The 21,746-nt window shown below is 42.6% G+C and overlaps 1 protein-coding gene across 5 annotated transcripts in view; it reads right to left on the reverse strand.

The window, feature by feature from the left end:
* LOC133615305 (junction plakoglobin-like) overlaps window positions 1–21,746 on the reverse strand; it is a 327,845-nt gene that overhangs the window by 123,836 nt on the left and 182,263 nt on the right. For 3 of the 5 annotated variants that reach the window (XM_061973810.2, XM_061973806.2, XM_061973807.2), the window contains exons 3-4: window positions 11,130–11,345; window positions 4,549–4,805 (exon numbers count right to left, since the gene is read on the reverse strand). In XM_061973810.2, the coding sequence (XP_061829794.1) occupies window positions 4,549–4,805; window positions 11,130–11,345 (473 nt within the window). The remainder of the gene's footprint in view (window positions 1–4,548; window positions 4,806–11,129; window positions 11,346–21,746) is intronic. The other 2 variants (XM_061973808.2, XM_061973809.2) reach the window with 1 other exon arrangement.

Here is a 21,746-nt window from a genome sequence, read left to right on the forward strand (position 1 = left end):
CGACGGTAACCACATGATTCCATTCGATTCGATTCAATTCAGAACCGATTCTTGATTCAAAACGATTCTCAATTCAAAATCAATACTTTTTTTTTTAATAACATTGGAGGCAAGTTCTATGATTAACTACATTCCTCCATAAAATAGATACACAGCTTTGATCAATTTCTTTATTACTTAAAAGTAAATTAGTTTTGTTTAATACAATTCTACCCAAACACTTCATTAAGTCAAATAAAAATAACGCAAACAGAGAAGTATCCAACACTTCTTATTTCTCTCGAGTAAATATGTACAGCATATACGGGCATTTACATTAACAATATGATTTGAAAAACAAAATGCAAAAATGAAATAACTAAAAATAAATAAAAAAAGGTATGTATCTGTTTATATATTTTTATTTTATTTCTGATTATTATTATTATTATTAATTAATTTATTTTTTTGTTTATTTAACTGATGTATATGTAGATACTACTTTGGGTTTTTTTGCGTTTTTTTTTATTTTTTGGGAGGGGGTGGTATGGTTGGGATATAAACAACAAATATTTTGACATTTAGGGCAGACAACAGATATATGATGTATGTGAATATGATGTAATGGATAGGAATGTCTGATGCTGGATGTCAATAAAAATAAATAAATAAATAAAATAAAAATATTTAAAAAATAATTAAAATAAAGTAATTAAAAAATATAAAAAAATGATTAGGGTGTACCTAAATGCAGCTGAGGTAGGCTCCAGCACCCCCCGCGATCCCGAAAGGGACAAGCGGTAGGAAATGGATGGATTTTTGAATCAATTAAGTATCGTTATAAATAAGAATCACTATTATCTGAAAATCTATTTTTTGACACCCCTACTGTTAACCGTAGTTTATTATTTAATTAAAAAAGTAATAAGCAATAATAGCAAGATCCTCTAGCTAGAGATTGACATAACTTTGTTTTTTCCAACTATGCGAACAAAGAAAGCAGTAGCGAAAGACAGCGCTGAGAAGATGTGGATGATATTCATTGAATTAAAGAAAGAAATCATCAAAAAAAAAAAAAACATGGCCAAGTGGTAGCACTGTTAGTCTGCACTATGATGGAGTAGTCTGGGTCGATAAAGCCAGTCAATGATGTTAAAATAATAACAAACCATAGGACATTTACCTATGAAAATATGGAGAAGCTGCTGATGACGTGTTTGACGGAGAAGCAGCTCGAAGGACATACAATAGAAGTCCATTCTCCAAGGTAAATGATAATAACATTACTGTAGTTGTGTATAGTACATTCCATTGTATCGTTTGTCATACAATATTTATTATTTAAACATTTGTTTTTATTTTTTAAACGCATGTAACGTGTTACAAGGATGGTGTTTGGGGGGCCCAAGCACCGATTAAATTCATTTTAATTTGTTTCAATGGGGAGCACTGTTTCGCATAACAAGTTTTATAAAGGTACTAGCTGCGTCACAGAACCAAATAAATTTGTATCTCAAGCAGTGTTGGGACTAACGCCGTTACTTTCGGCGGTAAGTAGTAATTTAACGCGTTATTTTTTATATTCAGTAACTCAGTTACCGTTACTACATGATGCATTACTGCATTATTTTTACGTTATTTTTTATGTAGTATCGACTAGAAACTGAGAAGATCTGAGTGTTTTATTGGAGCGCTGCAGAAAAGGCGACCGGAAAAGAGGCGCGCTCTTTGTGTGTGTGTGTGTGAAAGGGGGCGTGTCTGTGTTTGCATCATGGCGGAGCCAGAAGTCGAGTTTCTTAACATGGAGATATTCTCACTACTTTTCTTTTGTCAACCACAAAGAAAATAACATTTTAGTTAAATATAAGTTGTGTCTTGGATCAAATATCCTATCCTAGCAATTTAAATCTGCTGAAACAGCTACAAAAGCAACATGCTTCGACGAAGCTAGTAAAGAGAGACACACTTCACCTCCTAAGCAACAGCGGCTGGTTTTAACGAGGCACCGCGCACTGAAGGTACACACACTCTCTCAATTCTCTTATATACTCTTTCATTCTAGACTTCTAGAGTGTTTGATTATCACATCACTCTAAATGTATAGACTATAAAGTTCACAAACATAAAGAGGGATGCTAGTGGGCCAGGCCAATCTTTCCTTATCTCTAAACTAAAACTGGGTAAATGTGTAGAGTGTTCTGGGCTTCAGACATGATTTTATTTCACAATTCCTTGAGAGAAAAAAACGCCTGGTTAGGCTTTGTGTATGTAGTGTGTGCCTTCCTTGCTTTACAGCTATGTTGTTATCATGCTGTTTGTTACTTATGTATGTTATGTTGCAGCTATTTAAAATAGTTTTGTCAATTTGTTCTGGCCTAAATTGGCCCTTTGAAACATATCTTTGTCTTTGTGTGTTGTATGTAGACCACATTGCTTAGCAGAGTTCAGTGATGCAAATGTATGTCAAGTTGATTGTATTATTCTCCAGTGCAATAACAGTACTAAAATGAAGACTAAAAGGGCATTAAAGGTGGCCTTAAAAAAAAAATATATATATATATATATATATAAGTAACTAAATAGTTACTTTTCACAGTAACGCATTACTTTTTGGTGTAAGTAACTGAGTTACTTTTGAAATAATAACTAGTTCAGACCTATCTCTAATCTTCCATACATTTCCAAAATATTAGAGAAGGTTGTCTACAGTCAGTTGTTGCCCTTCTTAGAGGATAATGGTATCACTGAGCTGTTCCAGTCCGGTTTTAAAGCCCTCCACAGCACAGAGTCAGCGCTTCTAAAAGTTTTTAACGATATCCTCCTGTCCACTGATTCTGGTAAATATGTTGTCCTGGTGCTTTTAGATCTGTCTGCTGCGTTCGACACCGTCGACCACGCCACCTTAATCACTCGTCTTGAGAACTGTGTGGGCATTAAGGGCGCCGCCCTCAACTGGTTCCGGTCGTACCTAACCGACAGGAGTTTTTGTGTAAAAGTAGACAGTTTTATGTCGTCCACAGCTCCTTTACCACATGGGGTCCCCCAGGGCTCAATCCTTGCCCCAATTTTATTTGCGCTTTACCTTCTCCCCCTTGGTTCTATTTTTAGGAAGTACAGTATTGCATTTCATTTTTATGCCGATGATTGCCAGATTTATTTTCCCATGGCACAAAATAACACGGTTCAACGTCTTATTGACTGCCTGCACGACATCAAAGTCTGGCTTTCAGCTAACTTCCTGAGCCTAAATGAAGACAAAACAGAAGTTATGTTGTTCGGTCCAAGTCGCTCTCCCTCCCCCAACGTTGACCTCGGCACTCTGACCCCGTATCTCAGCGACTGTGTCACAAACCTGGGGGTAAAGTTTGACTCAGATTTTAAATTCGAAAAACAAATCAGCAGCGTCGTTCAAAAAAGCTTTTATCAATTACGCCAAATAGCGAAAGTGAAACCGCTTCTATCAAGACATGATCTTGAGAAATTAATCCACGCTTTTATCTCGACTCGTCTTGATTATTGTAATGCCCTGTATGTTGGCATTAGCCAGGCCTCCCTCGCCCGCCTGCAGCTCGTGCAGAACTCTGCTGCTCGTCTGCTAACACAGACCCGCAGACGCGAGCACATCACCCCTATTTTAGCGTCCCTTCACTGGCTCCCTGTGCGTTACCGAATACATTTTAAACTCCTTTTATTTGTTTTTAAATGTCTAAACAACCTCGCGCCAACCTATCTCTCCGACCTCCTTCAGCCTTACTGCCCCACCCGATCCTTAAGATCAGCCGATCAGCTGCTGTTGACGGTCCCTGACACAAGGCTGAAGCGTAGAGGTGACAGAGCTTTCGCCGTTGCTGCTCCCAAGCTCTGGAACGACCTACCCCTGAGTGTTAGACAAGCCTCCTCTCTTCCTGTTTTTAAATCTCTCTTAAAAACATACTTTTATTCCATGGCTTTTAACACTGAGTGATATCCATCCTGCAATGGCGCCCCATAATACACCTGCTGTGATCCTGTTTTTATGTTTTTATTAATTCTATTTTAATTATTTATTTTTTATCGTGTTCTGTTTGTGTTGTGTTGTGTTTGCTCGGTACTCGTTTTATCTTTTAACCTGCTCATTGTACAGCACTTTGGCTACCCCTGTGGTAAATTTTAAATGTGCTTTATAAATAAAGTTGATTTGATTTGATTTGATTAGTTACTGGTTTTCAGTAACTAACCCAACACTGATCTCGAGGTACCACTGTATTTGACATAGTTTTCTGCATGTAAAAGCACAATTATTTTCCTACAAAATGTGTTTTTCCTTTGATATTTTTGGATGTCTGAAACCGATTAAATAAATTTACAACATTTTAAATAGAAAAAATGGTTTTCGTTCGATTTTGGTCCAACCTTTGGGAGAATGGAAACCGAGGTACCACTGTACGGGCATACAGTTCTTATATTAGGACTTTCCAGAGTTTGCAAATAAGACAACATGTAAAATCATCTGGTTTTGAGACTGAGTGAAATAGGTAGGCCATGCATGAACGAACAACTCTTTAGTAAAGTAAAAGTGACAGGAAGTACCGGATCATCGTCTGCAAGCAGCTTAGTGAGCTCCGGCACGGCCCTCGTTGCCAGCTCTGCATCATCCTGGTAGTTGATCAGGTGGACTATTGCTGTCTTTAGCAACTGGGAGGGTTCCGCCAGTCTTTGCACGTTGCTCTGCTGCACGGGATCTGATTGGGCCGATGGAATGGCTGCCTCTCCCTCCACCAGCGTCTCTGGGAACATGGCAGCCCTGACACGCTGAGCCCGGGTTAGTGAGTACTGAGCGTCTAAATCTGGGGAAATAAATTGTGACAGAGAAGAGGGTGAAGTGACAACATCCCATTTATGACCGCAGCGGACTACAGACTTCCTTCTTGGTACCAGTGATATATTGGAGGAGCATTATCCTGCCAGAATGTTATAGTTGAGAACCGAACCACAAAATGAAAGTATTTTATAGACAGAGAGGTAAAACACAAGAATTGAACTTGATGAGTCAATGTCAAACAAAATAAGACCCATCGTACAAACCCCGTTTCCATATGAGTTGGGAAATTGTGTTAGATGTAAATATAAACGGAATACAACCCATATTCAGTTGAATGCACTACAAAGACAACATATTTGATGTTTTGGAAAATAATAATTAACTTAGAATTTCATGGCTGCAACACGTGCCAAAGTAGTTGGGAAAGGGCATGTTCACCACTGTGTTACATGGCCTTTCCTTTTAACAACACTCAGTAAACGTTTGGGAAGTGAGGAGACACATTTTTGAAGCTTCTCAGGTGGAATTCTTTCCCATTCTTGCTTGATGTACAGCTTAAGTTGTTCAACAGTCCGGGGGTCTCCGTTGTGCTATTTTAGGCTTCATAATGCGCCACACATTTTCAATGGGAGACAGGTCTGGACTGCAGACGGGCCAGGAAAGTACCCGCACTCTTTTACTATGAAGCCACGTTGATGTAACACGTGGCTTGGCATTGTCTTGCTGAAATAAGCAGGGGCGTCCACGGTAACGTTGCTTGGATGGCTCCAAAACCTGTATGTACCTTTCAGCATTAATGGCGCCTTCACAGATGTGTAAGTTACCCATGTCTTGGGCACTAATACACCCCCATACCATCACACATGCTGCCTTTTACACTTTGCGCCTATAACAATCCGGATGGTTCTTTTCCTCTTTGGTCCGGAGGACACGACGTCCACAGTTTCCAAAAACAATTTGAAATGTGGACTCGTCAGACCACAGAACACTTTTCCACTTTGTATCAGTCCATCTTAGATGAGCTCAGGCCCAGTGAAACCGACGGCGTTTCTGGGTGTTGTTGATAAACGGTTTTCGCCTTGCATAAGAGAGTTTTAACTTGCACTTACAGATGTAGCGACCAACTGTAGTTACTGACAGTGGGTTTCTGAAGTGTTCCTGAGCCCATGTGGTGATATCCTTTACACACTGATGTTGCTTGTTGATGCAGTACAGCCTGAGGGATCGAAGGTCACGGGCTTAGCTGCTTACGTGCAGTGATTTGTCCAGATTCTCTGAACCCTTTGATGATATTACGGACCGTAGATGGTGAAATCCCTAAATTCCTTGCAATAGCTGGTGGAGAAAGGTTTTTCTTAAACTGTTCAACAATTTGCTCACACATTTGTTGACAAAGCGGTGACCCTCGCCCCATCCTTGTTTGTGAATGACTGAGCATTTCATGGAATCTACTTTTATACCCAATCATGGCACCCACCTGTTCCCAATTAGCCTGTTCACCTGTGGGATGTTCCAAATAAGTGTTTGATGAGCATTCCTCAACTTTATCAGTATTTATTGCCACCTTTCCCAACTTCTTTGTCACGTGTTGCTGGCATCAAATTCTAAAGTTAATGATTATTTGCAAAAAAAAAAAAAAAGGTTTATCAGTTTGAACATCAAATATGTTGTCTTTGTAGCATATTCAACTGAATATGGGTTGAAAAGGATTTGCAAATCATTGTATTCCGTTTATATTTACATCTAACACAATTTCCCAACTCATATGGAAACGGGGTTTGTATATATTCTGTAGATCATATTGCATTTGGTACGGTCATTGACCGACATGTCTAATAATCTTCGTCAGTTAGTACTTTGTACTTTTCACCACACACTAGGTGTGGTGAAATTACTCTCTGCATTTGACCTATCCCTTTGTTCCACCCCCTAGGAGGTGAGGGGAGCAGTGATCAGCAGCGGTAGCCGCGCTCGGGAATCATTTTGGTGATTTAACCCCCAATTCCAACCCTTGATGCTGAGTGCCAAGCAGGGAGGCAATGGGTCTCATTTGTATAGTCTTTGGTATGACTCGGCCAGGGTTTGAACTTACAACCTCAGAGTGGACACTGGTTTTCTGTCTTGCCTCTGGTGAGGGTGGTCACATTTTTTTCCGCCCCCTTTTTCTCCCTGCTTGCTCTCTTTGTTCTGTCTTGTCTACACTTTTTTGAAGCCGCTTTCTTTGCGCTGTCCTCAAATCTAAACATCAGACATGGAAATGATAAGCTGGACTCTCGACTCAACTGACAAAATCTTTTCGACGAGGAATAGTGGTTCTGATGGAACCATTGCTGCGGGGTACGTGAGAGATTCCTGGGATAAATGGAGAATCATGTGCCTCTCAGTCCTTTGCATCAAGGACGTGGAAGACATCTACCTATTTCGAACCGTGATCGCGGGGCACCTGCTGATTGGGCTGGGCATTGCTCTGGTGTATCGTCAAATCCGTAAGACGATGGCAGCCACTCAAGGGGCCCAAAGGCTGTTCGTCGCAATGGAAGGTTTAGGCCGGGCTGTGGCATCACAGACTGGGGTGATTTCTGAACTGAATCGCAAGATGGATCACATCATGGAAAAGCTGGTAAGGGAAAAATTGGATATGAAGGCCAGCATGCACGAATAGAACAGACAAGTCATTGTAATGTCTGCTCGTGGAAAAACAAAAATCCTAATCTACTATTTGACTCCCTCGAATGGCCTTGACGCTCCAACAACAGGAGCAGGCTGTTCTGAAAACATCCCCGAGGACACCTCAATGATGAACGCTTTCGACCTCCCTCCCTCCTCTATGACACCTGGAGTCGAACTTTTGCTTGCATGCAAAACGGCCCCAGGCCTATGAACATGAACACAACATCAACACACCCAAGACAATGGGCATATACACACACACCCCTAACCCCACCTATTAGTTTTGGATGATACCACAAATTTGGGTATCAATCCGATACCAAGTCATTACAGGATCATACATTGGTCATATTCAAAGTCCTCATGTGTCCAGGGACGTATTTACTGAGTTTATAAACATAATATAAACTTTAAAAAAACGAAAGAAGATGTTGTGATGCCAAAAAATATCGACGTAATCATAGTAGTGTCGACTAGATACACTCCTGTACTTGGTATCATTACAGTGGATGTCAGGTGTACTGTATATCCACCAATGGTGTTTGTTTACATTTTGAAGCCGGTGAGATACGGTGTGTAGTGAAGCATGTTTAGCTATTCCTCGTCCTGCAGTGATAACGATACTTGTAAGAAACTCACTTTATTTGTCACCATGGAGGCGAGGATTAGTGATTTAGAAGTAGCTAAAACACTGCCGATTACGGATGGTCATTAGCCGCTAGCTAGCTAGCCATGTCTTAAAGATAGATAGATAGATAGATGGATAGATAGATAGATAGATAGATAGATAGATAGATAGATAGATAGATAGATAGATAGATAGATAGATAGATAGATAGATAGATAGATAGATAGATAGGTCTTTATTGTCATTGCACAAGTACAACAAAGCTTTGTTTTCAGCACAAACCCGTTCAAGATTAGACAAACAAACATATTACAACATACATCTCGAGATATCTAGCAACAGAGGGAAGGGAGTGCGGGGTCATGATGGTAGGCCGCAGCTCTCAGGCGCTGACCATCCTTTCATCACCCCTATGGGATTATCTATCTTAAAGCACCTCTTCCTGAGGGCGTTTCAGTGTTAGAAATTCACCTTTATCGTTAGTTTTTAAGCCAGAATGCGTCCGTTTTCCCTTTTCTGTCTACACACTGTGTCTGCTTGTAAGTACTCTGTGTGTGCGCGCTGCCGAACATGCTCCTCTGCTCGTAAACCAGCAATGACACGACAGGGACGACGACGGGTGCGCGGGCGGGTGGTGCACCGGTACTTTTCAGAGGCGGGATATGATTCGTTAGTATCGTGGTACTATACTTATACCGGTATACCGTACAACCCTAGTGTATAGCAGCATATTTTGCGCCTAAATCTTGGAATTTTAAACTTTTAATATTGTGAATCTGTGTAGGTGTTTTGTGGTGTCATCAACGTGCCAAAGGGACTGGAGATGGAAATGAGCAATTGGCTTGAATCTCACATATTTACATGTCAATTGTTAATATGTATTAACCCTTTTAAATGAACTAAATCTCAGATGAACAGAGACCATTGCATGGTGACAAGGCAAAAGGCATACTTGCCAACCCTCCCGGATTTTCCGGGAGACTCCCAAAATTCAGCGCCTCTCCCGAAAACCTCCCGGGACAAATTTTCTCCCGAAAATCTCCCGAAATTCAGGCGGACCTGAGTGACGTGTCGACAGCCTGTTTTCAAGTCCGCTTTCCCACAATAAAACAGCGTGCCTGCCCAATGACGTTATAACTGCAGAATGATGGAGGGCGAGTTCTTGGTTTCTTATGTGGGTTTATTGTTAGGCAGTTTCATTAACGTCCTCCCAGCGCGGTAACAACACACAACAACAGGAGTCACGTTTTTGTCTACCGTAAAGCAGTTCGTCTGCCGTAAACAGCAATGTTGTGACACTCTTAAACAGGACAATACTGCCATCTACTGTACATGCATATGTGACAATAACATCTACGGCTTTTAAAGAGTGCACAACTGCGCGCACAACAAGGAGACGAAGCAGAATGCATCATCAGAGAGGGTGTTCAGCATGGTTAGAAAAATAGTGACAGAGAATAGAACAAGGATGGACAATTCAACAATGAGTAGATGAGTGTTATGTGTGTGTATATGTGTAAATAAATGAACACTGAAATTCAAGTATTTCTCTTATTTATATATATATATATATATATATATATATATATATATATATATATATAGCTAGAATTCACTGAAAGTCAAGTATTTCTATATAGATATATATGTATATATATATATTAGAGATGCGCGGTTTGCGGGCACAACCGCGGAATCCGCGGATTATCCGCGGATCGGGCGGATGAAATTTTAAAAAATTAGATTTTATCCGCGGGTCGGGTCGGGTCGGGTCGGGCGGTTGAAATAAAAAAAATTAGATTTTAAATAGATTCAGGCGGGTGGCAGTTAAACCAATTCGGAAATATATATACATAGTTAAATGTTGTTACCTACATACAAAAAACGAGCAGGCACCTGCTGCATATGCCACAACAGAAGAAAAAAAAAAAAAGATGGACACTTTTACGGAGCGGAGAAGGCCCCCGACGGAGAGGGCCCCACCGGGAGCCGTAGCTGAGGCGATCCGTGAGAAGGGCCCGACGCACGTCCAGGGTCACCACCGCGCCCACCGCACCGACACCCCGCCTCGTCCGCCTTCGCCGCGGCCGGCGTCACGCGCAGCAGGTAAGCAGCTTACCTGCCCGCCACCCCCGTGGCCGGGGGCTCGTAACAGGGGTCACTCCGCGCGCTCCGCCCGCGCAGCTTACCTGCCCGCCACCCCTGTTGCCGGGGGCGCGTAACAGGGGTCACTCCGCGCGCAGTGCGCTCACGAAAGGGGTGGGGCTCACCCTGGTTGATATAGACAGCAGCTAGGACGGTGGCCATTGACGTCGGAACCCGCTAAGGAGTGTGTAACAACCCACCTGCCGAATCAACTAGCCCTGAAAATGGATGGCGCTGGAGCGTTGGGCCCATACCCGGCCGTCGCCGGCAGCGAGACGCGCTTGGAGGTGCGCTCAGCGCGGCTCCCATATGATTGCGCACTGGTGTGCGTCTGGGTCGTGACAGCGTGGCACGCGAATGTCTGTGCTGCATTGGATCAGTCTCCTTTCTTTAACAGGCAAAAGCTTTATAACCTCACTAATGCCTTGCATCGTCTATATTAAATATATAACAACGGGCGGGTGCGGGCGGATGGCGGGCGGGTGCGGTTCTGATCAAATGTTACATCGGGTGGATGGCGGATGGTTGACGACTTTCTGATGCGGTTGCGGATGAAATAATTGCCTATCCGCGCATCTCTAATATATATATATATATATATATATATATATATATATATGTATATATATGAAATAGTTGACTTGGTGAATTCTGGCTGTAAATATACTCCTCCCCTCTTAACCACGCCCCCCGACCACGCCCCCCCACCTCCCGAAATCGGAGGTCTCAAGGTTGGCAAGTATGGCAAAAGGCAGCATGATATACGATATCTAACTTGTAAAGGAGAGTAGATCTGTATAGTACATCGCCATAATCCAAGTTTTGGATTTAAAAAATGGGAGAAAAAAAATTTGAGAGAGTGACAACAAGCAAACTCTACATATTCAATAACAGAAAAAGTCTCACCTTCTTGTCCGCCGGTTGCTCCTCCTTCACCGGTGGCTGTTGCCGGTGCAGTGGTAGTACTAGTTGTAGCGCTTGTGTACTTCTTACTGCCACTGTATCCAGTACTGCTGTCATCATCCCGCACCGTGGTGGCGCCGGATTGGATGCCAGAGTCTGATGCATAGTAGGTCTGCTGCCACTCGGCCACTTTCACCACGCTGTTGGCCTCATTCACTGCTGGAAACATCACATGCTTTATACATGACATGATAGAACAACTTTTTCAAAAAGGGTACACAAGAGGCTATAACATCCCTACAAGCCTGTTTCGCTACATAATAGGTGAGCGAAACAGGCTTGTAGGGATGATATAGCCTCTTGTGTTTTTTCCTGACCTAACGTATATTTCGCTCTACCCCGGTATTGAGCACTGTATAACGGATAAACCTCCGAAACCTCGACATATATATATATATATATATATATATATATATGTAATATATATATATATATATGTATATATATATGTATATATATATACACACATATGATTCACAATGTAGGCCAAAAGTAAGTTCATTCATTTATTTTCTGTATATTCAATGATATTACTACATCTCAGTGCAGTCAATGCCATGTTGCTATATTTCATTTATTAGTAAATTCTATGCTAAAAACATCTGCTCAGCAACCTTGTAAAAAATAGATTAGAATAAAATGGCTGAAAAAAGTTGCCTGAAATGTACATGTTGAGTAAATTAATCTGTGTATTATCAGATTTATTAATTTAACCTTCATTTATACAGGTAAGGCAATGTATGCATGTGTGTTTGTACATTTATGATATATATATATGTATATATATATATACTGTATGTATATATATATATACAAACCCCGTTTCCATATGAGTTGGGAAATTGTGTTAGATGTAATTATAAACGGAATACAATGATTTGCAAATCCTTTTCAACCCATATTCAATTAAATGCACTACAAAGACAAGATATTTGATGTTCAAACTCAAACTTTTTTTTTTGTTTTGCAAATAATAATTAACTTAGAATTTCATGGCTGCAACACGTGCCAAAGTAGTTGGGAAAGGGCATGTTCACCACTGTGTTTCATGGCCTTTCCTTTTAACAACACTCAATAAACGATTGGGAACTGAGGAAACTAATTGTTGAGGCTTTGAAAGTGGAATTCTTTCCCATTCTTGTTTTATGTAGAGCTTCAGTCGTTCAACAGTCCGGGGTCTCCGCTGTCGTATTTTACGCTTCATAATGCGCCACACATTTTCAATGGGAGACAGGTCTGGACTGCAGGCGGGACAGGAAAGTACCCGCACTCTTTTTTTTTACGAAGCCACGCTGTTGTAACACGTGCTGAATGTGGCTTGGCATTGTCTTGCTGAAATAAGCAGTGGCGTCCATGAAAAAGACGGCGCTTAGATGGCAGCATATGTTGTTCCAAAACCTGTATGTACCTTTCAGCATTAATGGTGCCTTCACAGATGTGTAAGTTACCCATGCCTTGGGCACTAATGCACCCCCATACCATCACACATGCTGGCTTTTCAACTTTGCGTCAATAACAGTCTGGATGGTTCGCTTCCCCTTTGGTCCGGATGACACGATGTCAAATATTTCCAAAAACAATTTGAAATGTGGACTCGTCAGACCTCAGAACACTTTTCCACTTTGCATGAGTCCATCTTAGATGATCTCGGGCCCAGAGAAGCCGGCGGCGATTCTGGATGTTGTTGATAAATGGCTTTCGCTTTGCATTGTAGAGCTTTAACTTGCACTTACAGATGTAGCGACCAACTGTATTTAGTGACAGTGGTTTTCTGAAGTGTTCCTGAGCCCATGTGGTGATATCCTTTAGAGATTGATGTCGGTTTTTGATACAGTGCCGTCTGAGGGATCGAAGGTCACGGTCATTCAACGTTGGTTTCCGGCCATGCCGCTTACGTGGAGTGATTTCTCCAGATTCTCTGAACATTTTGATGATATTATGGACCGTAGATGTTGAAATCCCTAAATTTCTTGCAATTTCACTTTGAGAAACGTTGTTCTTAAACTGTTTGACTATTTGCTCACGCAGTTGTGGACAAAGGGGTGTACCTCGCCCCATTCTTTCTTGTGAAAGACTGAGCCTTTTATGGGAAGCTGTTTTTATACCCAATCATGGCACCCACCTGTTCCCAATTAGCCTGCACACCTGTGGGATGTTCCAAATAAGTGTTTGATGAGCATTCCTCAACTTTATCAGTATTTATTGCCACCTTTCCCAACTTCTTTGTCACGTGTTGCTGGCATCAAATTCTAAAGTTAATGATTATTTGCAGTTTGAACATCAAATATGTTGTCTTTGTAGCATATTCAACTGAATATGGGTTGAAAATGATTTGCAAATCATTGTATTCCGTTTATATTTACATCTAACACAATTTCCCAACTCATATGGAAACAGGGTTTGTATGTATGTATGTGTATATATATATATATATATATATATATATATATATATATATATATATATATATATAGTAAATAGAGTTACAAAAATATAAACATGTTGATTTTAATGAGGATTATTTTCTATTCTGAGCTCCAGACTGCACCCATAATTTGTGAGTGTACACGTAAAAAAAATGTTATGATGTCACATTACTGCGAGTGGGCCAATCTGGCGAAAATCTATTTAGCAAACAGCTTGATTCCATTGAGGCCAACTGCATCAGGCAGCCATGATTAGACACTCCGGTGGCAGCAAGCTGCAAAGAGCAGATTGCACGAGGCAGGAAAACACACCCAGGTTCATAATGACCTTGCTCATTAAAATAAATACATCGAAAATAATAAAACAGCAATTAAAATATGTTAAAAATGCCTACATACAGTGGAGGACCGGCGTTTAATAATAGAGTAATACTCCTTATAAAACAATTACCTGATGTGTTTTTCATTCAATTAGTAGTTTAATGGTGCATTTACAGTACTTCCTGTGCATCTGTCAGACTTGCGTCTGTGAAATTAGACCCCTGTCAATCATGTTGAAGACATTACGACAATAAAACATCCATGCATGCACATATTGTTCTTTCGACAGCTAATCAACTCCTAAACCAAAACAATAGTGCTACTTGATGGATCTGCTTATCACTCAGCCCCTAAAACTTGTAGCTCATCCTCCTTATATTCAGGCTCAAAAATACACGATTCTGATAATCATTTGTCCCAAAGTAGTCGTCGTTGTCTACCACGAAGTCTGTCATGATTAGTAGTAGTTGTGTTTTGTTGAAGGAAAAAGCGAACGCTGTGATGTGCCTGTGAAATGAATGCACCACAGTATGTTTAAAATGACCAAAATAAGTAAATATTACCCGTTATTACATTACATGTAACGTAATGTAAGGTTGTTTTTTTTAGGTTTTTACAGCGCTTAATAGGCGGGATACAGCAATTGCCATTGTCCCCATTGTAAACTGACTCTTGCTAGTGTTTATTTATGAGTTAGAATGCATTAAAAAAATAAAAGCATGTGTTCTTGTCTTATATAAGGATTGTGATTGATAGACAAAATTCCCTACAAGCCCGTTTTGCTCCATAACAGGTGGGCAAAACAGGCTTGTAGGGATGATATAGCCTATTGTGTTTTTTCCTGACCTAACGTATATTCCGCTCTACCCCGGTATTGAGCACTGTATAATGGATAAACCTCAGAAACCTTGACTATATATATATATATATATATATATATATATATATATATATATATATATATATATATACGATCGGCAAATTTCCAAAAAAGGGCAGTTCCCCTTTAAGCTGTCAATGCGCATTCATATGTGTGCTGCGTTCAGCGCACCTCCAAGTGCGCACCGGCGCAGCTGCAATCAATCAGCAATCTGCACACCTGAAGCTGATGAGACGCCGCGCTTCTTAAGCCAGTGGAAACCTGCGTTCCGGGCCAGAACGTAGCTACCTGTTCCCGTACAGTAAGCCGACATATCTCTTTCTCTCTCTCTCATTCAATCAGCAATCTGCACACCTGAAGCTGATGAGACGCCGCGCTTCTTAAGCCAGTGGAAACCTGCGTTCCGGGCCAGAACGTAGCTACCTGTTCCCGTACAGTAAGCCAACCTCTCTCTCTCTCTCTCGGCACACCTGAAGCTGATGAGACGCCGCGCTTCTTAAGCCAGTGGAAACCTGCGTTCCGGGCCAGAACGTAGCTACCTGTTCCCGTACAGTAAGCCGACATCCATCCATTTATCCATCTATCTATCTCTCGTGTTCAATCAGCAATCTGATGAGACGCCGCGCTTCTTAAGCCAGTGGAAACCTGCGTACCGGGCCAGAACGTAGCGCTCTCTCTCTCTCTCTCTCTCTCTCTTCTCTCTCTCTCTCTCTCTCTCTCTCTCTCTCTCTCTCTCTCTCTCTCTCTCTCTCTCTCTCTCTCGTTCAATCAGCACACCTGAAGCTGATGAGACGCCGCGCTTCTTAAGCCAGTGCATACCTGCGTTCCGGGCCAGAACGTAGCTACCTGTTCCCGTACAGTAAGCCAACATCTCTACTCTATGCTCATTCTCTCTGTCTCTGTCTCTGCCTCGTGTTCAATCAGCAATCTGCACACCTGAAGCTAATGAGACGCCGCGCTTCTTAAGCCAGTGCAAACCTGCGCTCCGGGCCAGAACGTAGCTCCCTGTTCCCGTACAGTAAGCCAACATCTCTCAGAGGACAAATTTCTCCACACCTAGTGTGTGTGTGACTATCATTGGTACTTTAACTTTTACAACAGCGCAAGATAGGAACTAAAACACTACACACAGTAAAACAACAACAAACTCAAAATAAAGCACGGCGACCTGGTGGAGTTTCATTTTTTTAACGTTTTCTGCTGGTGGTGTGTCTCCGTATTGTTTGAATGAAAGAAATGTGCCTTGGCTCAAAAAAGGTTGAAAAAAAATCTGGATTACGCAACGTTTACCGCTGGAATCCACGCACAGTTTTATACATGAGGCCCCGGGACTTGACGATCCGGACGGACGGTCTACTAAGCTGCATGTGTGTTTGTGTCCCTACTGCAGGAGAAACACTGTTTATGTTTCGTCAGAAACACAGCTTTTCCTCGACATAATACTCAGTGTTGAAAACTTGTGTTGGTCAACACAAGGTGCAAACAAAGATTTCACAAAGCTGCTACCAGACGAGCGTCTCTCCGCACCAGATGGTTGACGTCACTTGACGACAGGGGTCCCGGCGAGGTCGCTGCTAGTACATGACACCCGAGGCTTGTTTCTTGCCCAAATCAGATGGGGGAAGGTGACTTACAAGCACACACCTCCTTCCTTGAAGCTGCTTTGACACAAACAATAACGTCTTTAAGTCAGGTGCTGCATCAATCAAATGCGCATGTTTTTGATTTATTTTAAACATCATTATTCATGCGTTCGTTACGTCTCGTCTCGATTACTGCAACGTATTATTTTCGGGTCTCCCTATGTCTAGCATTAAAAGATTACAGTTGGTACAAAATGCGGCTGCTAGACTTTTGACAAGAACAAGAAAGTTTGATCATATTAGGCCTATACTGTATATACCTTTATATACTTATAAACATACCTGTACTGGCTCACCTGCACTGGCTTCCTGTGCACTTAAGATGTGACTTTAAGATTTTACTACTTACGTATAAAATACTACACGGTCTAGCTCCATCCTATCTTGCCGATTGTATTGTACCATATGTCCCGGCAAGAAATCTGCGTTCAAAGAACTCCGGCTTATTAGTGATTCCCAGAGCCCATAAAAAGTCTGCGGGCTATAGAGCGTTTTCTATTGGGGCTCTAGTACTCTGGAATGCCCTCCCGGTAACAGTTAGAGATGCTACCTCAGTAGAAGCATTTAAGTCCCATCTTAAAACTCATTTGTATACTCTAGCTTTTTAAACCAGTTGATCTGCCGTTTCTTTTCTTTTCTGCCCCCCTCTCCCTTGTGGAGGGGGGGGGACACAGGTCCAGTGGCCATGGATGAAGTGCTGGCTGTCCAGAGTCGGGACCCTGGGTGGACCGCTTGCGTGTGCATCGGTTGGGGACATCTCTGCGCTGCTGACCCGTCTCCGCTCGGGATGGTCTCCTGCTGGCCCCACTATGGACTGGACTCTCACTATTATGTTGGATCCACTATGGACTGGACTCTCACTATTATGTTAGATCCACTATGGACTGGACTCTCACTATTATGTTAGATCCACTATGGACTGGACTCTTACTGTTATGGTAGATCCACTATGGACTGGACTCTCACGATTATGTTAGATCCACTATGGACTGGACTCTCACTATTATGTTTGATCCACTATGGACTGGACTCTCACTATTATGTTAGATCCACTATGGACTGGACTCTCACTATTATGTCAGATCCACTATGGACTGGACTCTCACTATTATGTTAGATCCACTATGGACTGGACTCTCACTATTATGTCAGATCCACTATGGTCTGGACTCTCACAATATTATGCCAGATCAACTATGGACTGGACTCTCACGATTATGTTAGATTTACTATGGACTGGACTCTCACTATTATGTTGGATCCACTATGGACTGGACTCTCACTATTATGTTAGATCCACTATGGACTGGACTCTCACTATTATGTTGGATCCACTATGGACTGGACTCTCACACTATTATGTTAGATCCACTATGGACTGGACTCTCACTACTATGTTAGATTCACTATGGACTGGACTCTCACTATTATGTTTGATCCACTATGGACTGGACTCTCACTATTATGTTAGATCCACTATGGTCTGGACTCTCACAATATTATGCCAGATCAACTATGGACTGGACTCTCACTATTATGTTAGATCCACTATGGACTGGGCTCTCACTATTATGTTAGATCCACTATGGACTGGACTCTCACTATTATGTTAGATCCACTATGGACTGGACTCTCACTATTATGTTAGATCCACTATGGACTGGACTCTCACTATTATGTTAGATCCACTATGGACTGGACTCTCACTATTATGTTAGATCCACTATGGACTGGATTCTCACTATTATGTTAGATCCACTATGGACTGGACTCTCACTATTATGTTAGATCCACTATGGACTGGACTCTCACTATTATGTTAGATCCACTATGGACTGGACTCTCACTATTATGTTAGATCCACTATGGACTGGACTCTCACTATTATGTTGGATCCACTATGGACTGGACTCTCACTATTATGTTAGATCCACTATGGACTGGACTCTCACTATTATGTTAGATCCACTATGGACTGGACTCTTACTGTTATGGTAGATCCACTATGGACTGGACTCTCACGATTATGTTAGATCCACTATGGACTGGACTCTCACTATTATGTTTGATCCACTATGGACTGGACTCTCACTATTATGTTAGATCCACTATGGACTGGACTCTCACTATTATGTCAGATCCACTATGGACTGGACTCTCACTATTATGTTAGATCCACTATGGACTGGACTCTCACTATTATGTCAGATCCACTATGGTCTGGACTCTCACAATATTATGCCAGATCAACTATGGACTGGACTCTCACGATTATGTTAGATTTACTATGGACTGGACTCTCACTATTATGTTGGATCCACTATGGACTGGACTCTCACTATTATGTTAGATCCACTATGGACTGGACTCTCACTATTATGTTGGATCCACTATGGACTGGACTCTCACACTATTATGTTAGATCCACTATGGACTGGACTCTCACTACTATGTTAGATTCACTATGGACTGGACTCTCACTATTATGTTTGATCCACTATGGACTGGACTCTCACTATTATGTTAGATCCACTATGGTCTGGACTCTCACAATATTATGCCAGATCAACTATGGACTGGACTCTCACTATTATGTTAGATCCACTATGGACTGGGCTCTCACTATTATGTTAGATCCACTATGGACTGGACTCTCACTATTATGTTAGATCCACTATGGACTGGACTCTCACTATTATGTTAGATCTACTATGGACTGGACTCTCACTATTATGTTAGATCCACTATGGACTGGACTTTCACTATTATGTTAGATCCACTATGGACTGGACTCTCACTATTATGTTAGATCCACTATGGACTGGACTCTCACTATTATGTTAGATCCACTATGGACTGGATTCTCACTATTATGTTAGATCCACTATGGACTGGACTCTCACTATTATGTTAGATCCACTATGGACTGGACTCTCACTATTATGTTAGATCCACTATGGACTGGACTCTCACTATTATGTTAGATCCACTATGGACTGGACTCTCACTATTATGTTAGATCCACTATGGACTGGACTTCCTCGTCTCTTGACAACATTTGGTAACACACACCTCAGTTAAATACTACACATAGTCTTACACCATACACACTCTTGAATTTTGTCACACTCCATTTCCTTAGTTCGTATATATAGTATTGTTTGATTATTATATATATTTGGACTATATATATATAATAAATTATTGAACATTACCGCCCTCTAGTGTCAGTCACCGTCACCTTCCCCTGTTAAACCATAACAGTCATCAGTGTTTGAACCTGACAAATCCCACCTGAAAAGCTTCAAAAATATGTCTCCTCAGTTCCCAACCGTTAACTGAGTGTCGTTAAAAGGAAAGACCATGTAACACAGTGGTAAAAATGCCCCTGTGCAAAGTTTTTTGCAATGTGTTAGTGCCATTAAATTCTAAGTAAATGATTATTTGCAACAAAAAACATGTGTTTCTCAGTTGGAACATTAAATATCTTGTCTTTGCAGTCTATTCAATTGAATATAAGTTGAAAAGGATTTGCAAATTCAGTGTTTATCTACGAAGCAGTGCACTGTCAACACCGTGTATGGTGAGGATGGTGTTCTGCTGACCTCGACTGCGGATGTTGTGGATCGGTGGAGAGAATACTTCGAAGACCTCCTCAATCCCACCAACACGTCTTCTTATGAGGAAGCAGTGCCTGGGGAGTCTGTGGTGGGCTCTCCTATTTCTGGGGCTGAGGTTGCTGAGGTAGTTAAAAAGCTCCTCGTTGGCAAGGCCCCGGGGGTGGATGAGAACCGCCCGGAGTTCCTTAAGGCTCTGGATGCTTTGGGGCTGTCTTGGTTGACAAGACTCTGCAGCATCGCGTGGACATCGGGGGCGGTACCTCTGGATTGGCAGACCGGGGTGGTGGTTCCTCTCTTTAAGAAGGGGAACCGGAGGGTGTGTTCTAACTATCGTGGGATCACACTCCTCAGCCTTCCCGGTAAAGTCTATTCAGGTGTACTGGAGAGGAGGCTACGCCGGATAGTCGAACCTCGGATTCAGGAGGAACAGTGTGGTTTTCGTCCTGGTCGTGGAACTGTGGACCAGCTCTATACTCTCGGCAGGGTCCTTGAGGGTGCATGGGAGTTTGCCCAACCAGTCTACATGTGCTTTGTGGACTTGGAGAAGGCATTCGACCGTGTCCCTCGGGAAGTCCTGTGGGGAGTGCTCAGAGAGTATGGGGTATCGGACTGTCTGATTGTGGCGGTCCGCTCCCTGTATGATCAGTGTCAGAGCTTGGTCCGCATTGCCGGCAGTAAGTCGGACACATTTCCAGTGAGGAAGGACTCCGCCAAGGCTGCCCTTTGTCACCGATTCTGTTCATAACTTTTATGGACAGAATTTGAGGGGATCCGGTTTGGTGGCTGCAGGATTAGGTCTCTCCTTTTTGCAGATGATGTGGTCCTGATGGCTTCATCTGGCCAAGATCTTCAGCTCTCACTGGATCGGTTCGCAGCTGAGTGTGAAGCGACTGGGATGGGAATCAGCACCTCCAAGTCCGAGTCCATGGTTCTCGCCCGGAAAAGGGTGGAGTGCCATCTCCGGGTTGGGGAGGAGACCCTGCCCCAAGTGGAGGAGTTCAAGTACCTCGGAGTCTTGTTCACGAGTGAGGGGAAGAGTGGATCGTGAGATCGACAGGCGGATCGGTGCGGCGTCTTCAGTAATGCGGACGCTGTATCGATCCGTTGTGGTGAAGAAGGAGCTGAGCCGGAAGGCAAAGCTCTCAATTTACCGGTCGATCTACGTTCCCATCCTCACCTATGGTCATGAGCTTTGGGTTATGACCGAAAGGACAAGATCACGGGTACAAGCGGCCGAAATGAGTTTCCTCCGCCGGGTGGCAGGGCTCTCCCTTAGAGATAGGGTGAGAAGCTCTGTCATCCGGGGGGAGCTCAAAGTAAAGCCGCTGCTCCTCCACATCGAGAGGAGCCAGATGAGGTGGTTCGGGCATCTGGTCAGGATGCCACCCGAGCGCCTCCTTCGGGAGGTGTTTAGGGCACGTCCGACCGGTAGGAGTCCACGGGGAAGACCCAGGACACGTTGGGAAGACTATGTCTCCCGGCTGGCCTGGGAACGCCTCGGGATCCCCCGGGAGGAGCTGGACGAAGTGGCTGGGGAGAGGGAAGTCTGGGCTTCCCTGCTTAGGCTGCTGCCCCCGCGACCCAACCTCGGATAAGCGGAAGAAGATGGATGGATGGATGGACAACATGCCACCTTCACTGGTTTTGGGTTTTGTACATTCGCTACACTT

This window comes from Nerophis lumbriciformis, linkage group LG22 (assembly GCF_033978685.3).
Source record: "Nerophis lumbriciformis linkage group LG22, RoL_Nlum_v2.1, whole genome shotgun sequence".
NCBI lineage: Eukaryota > Metazoa > Chordata > Actinopteri > Syngnathiformes > Syngnathidae > Nerophis > Nerophis lumbriciformis.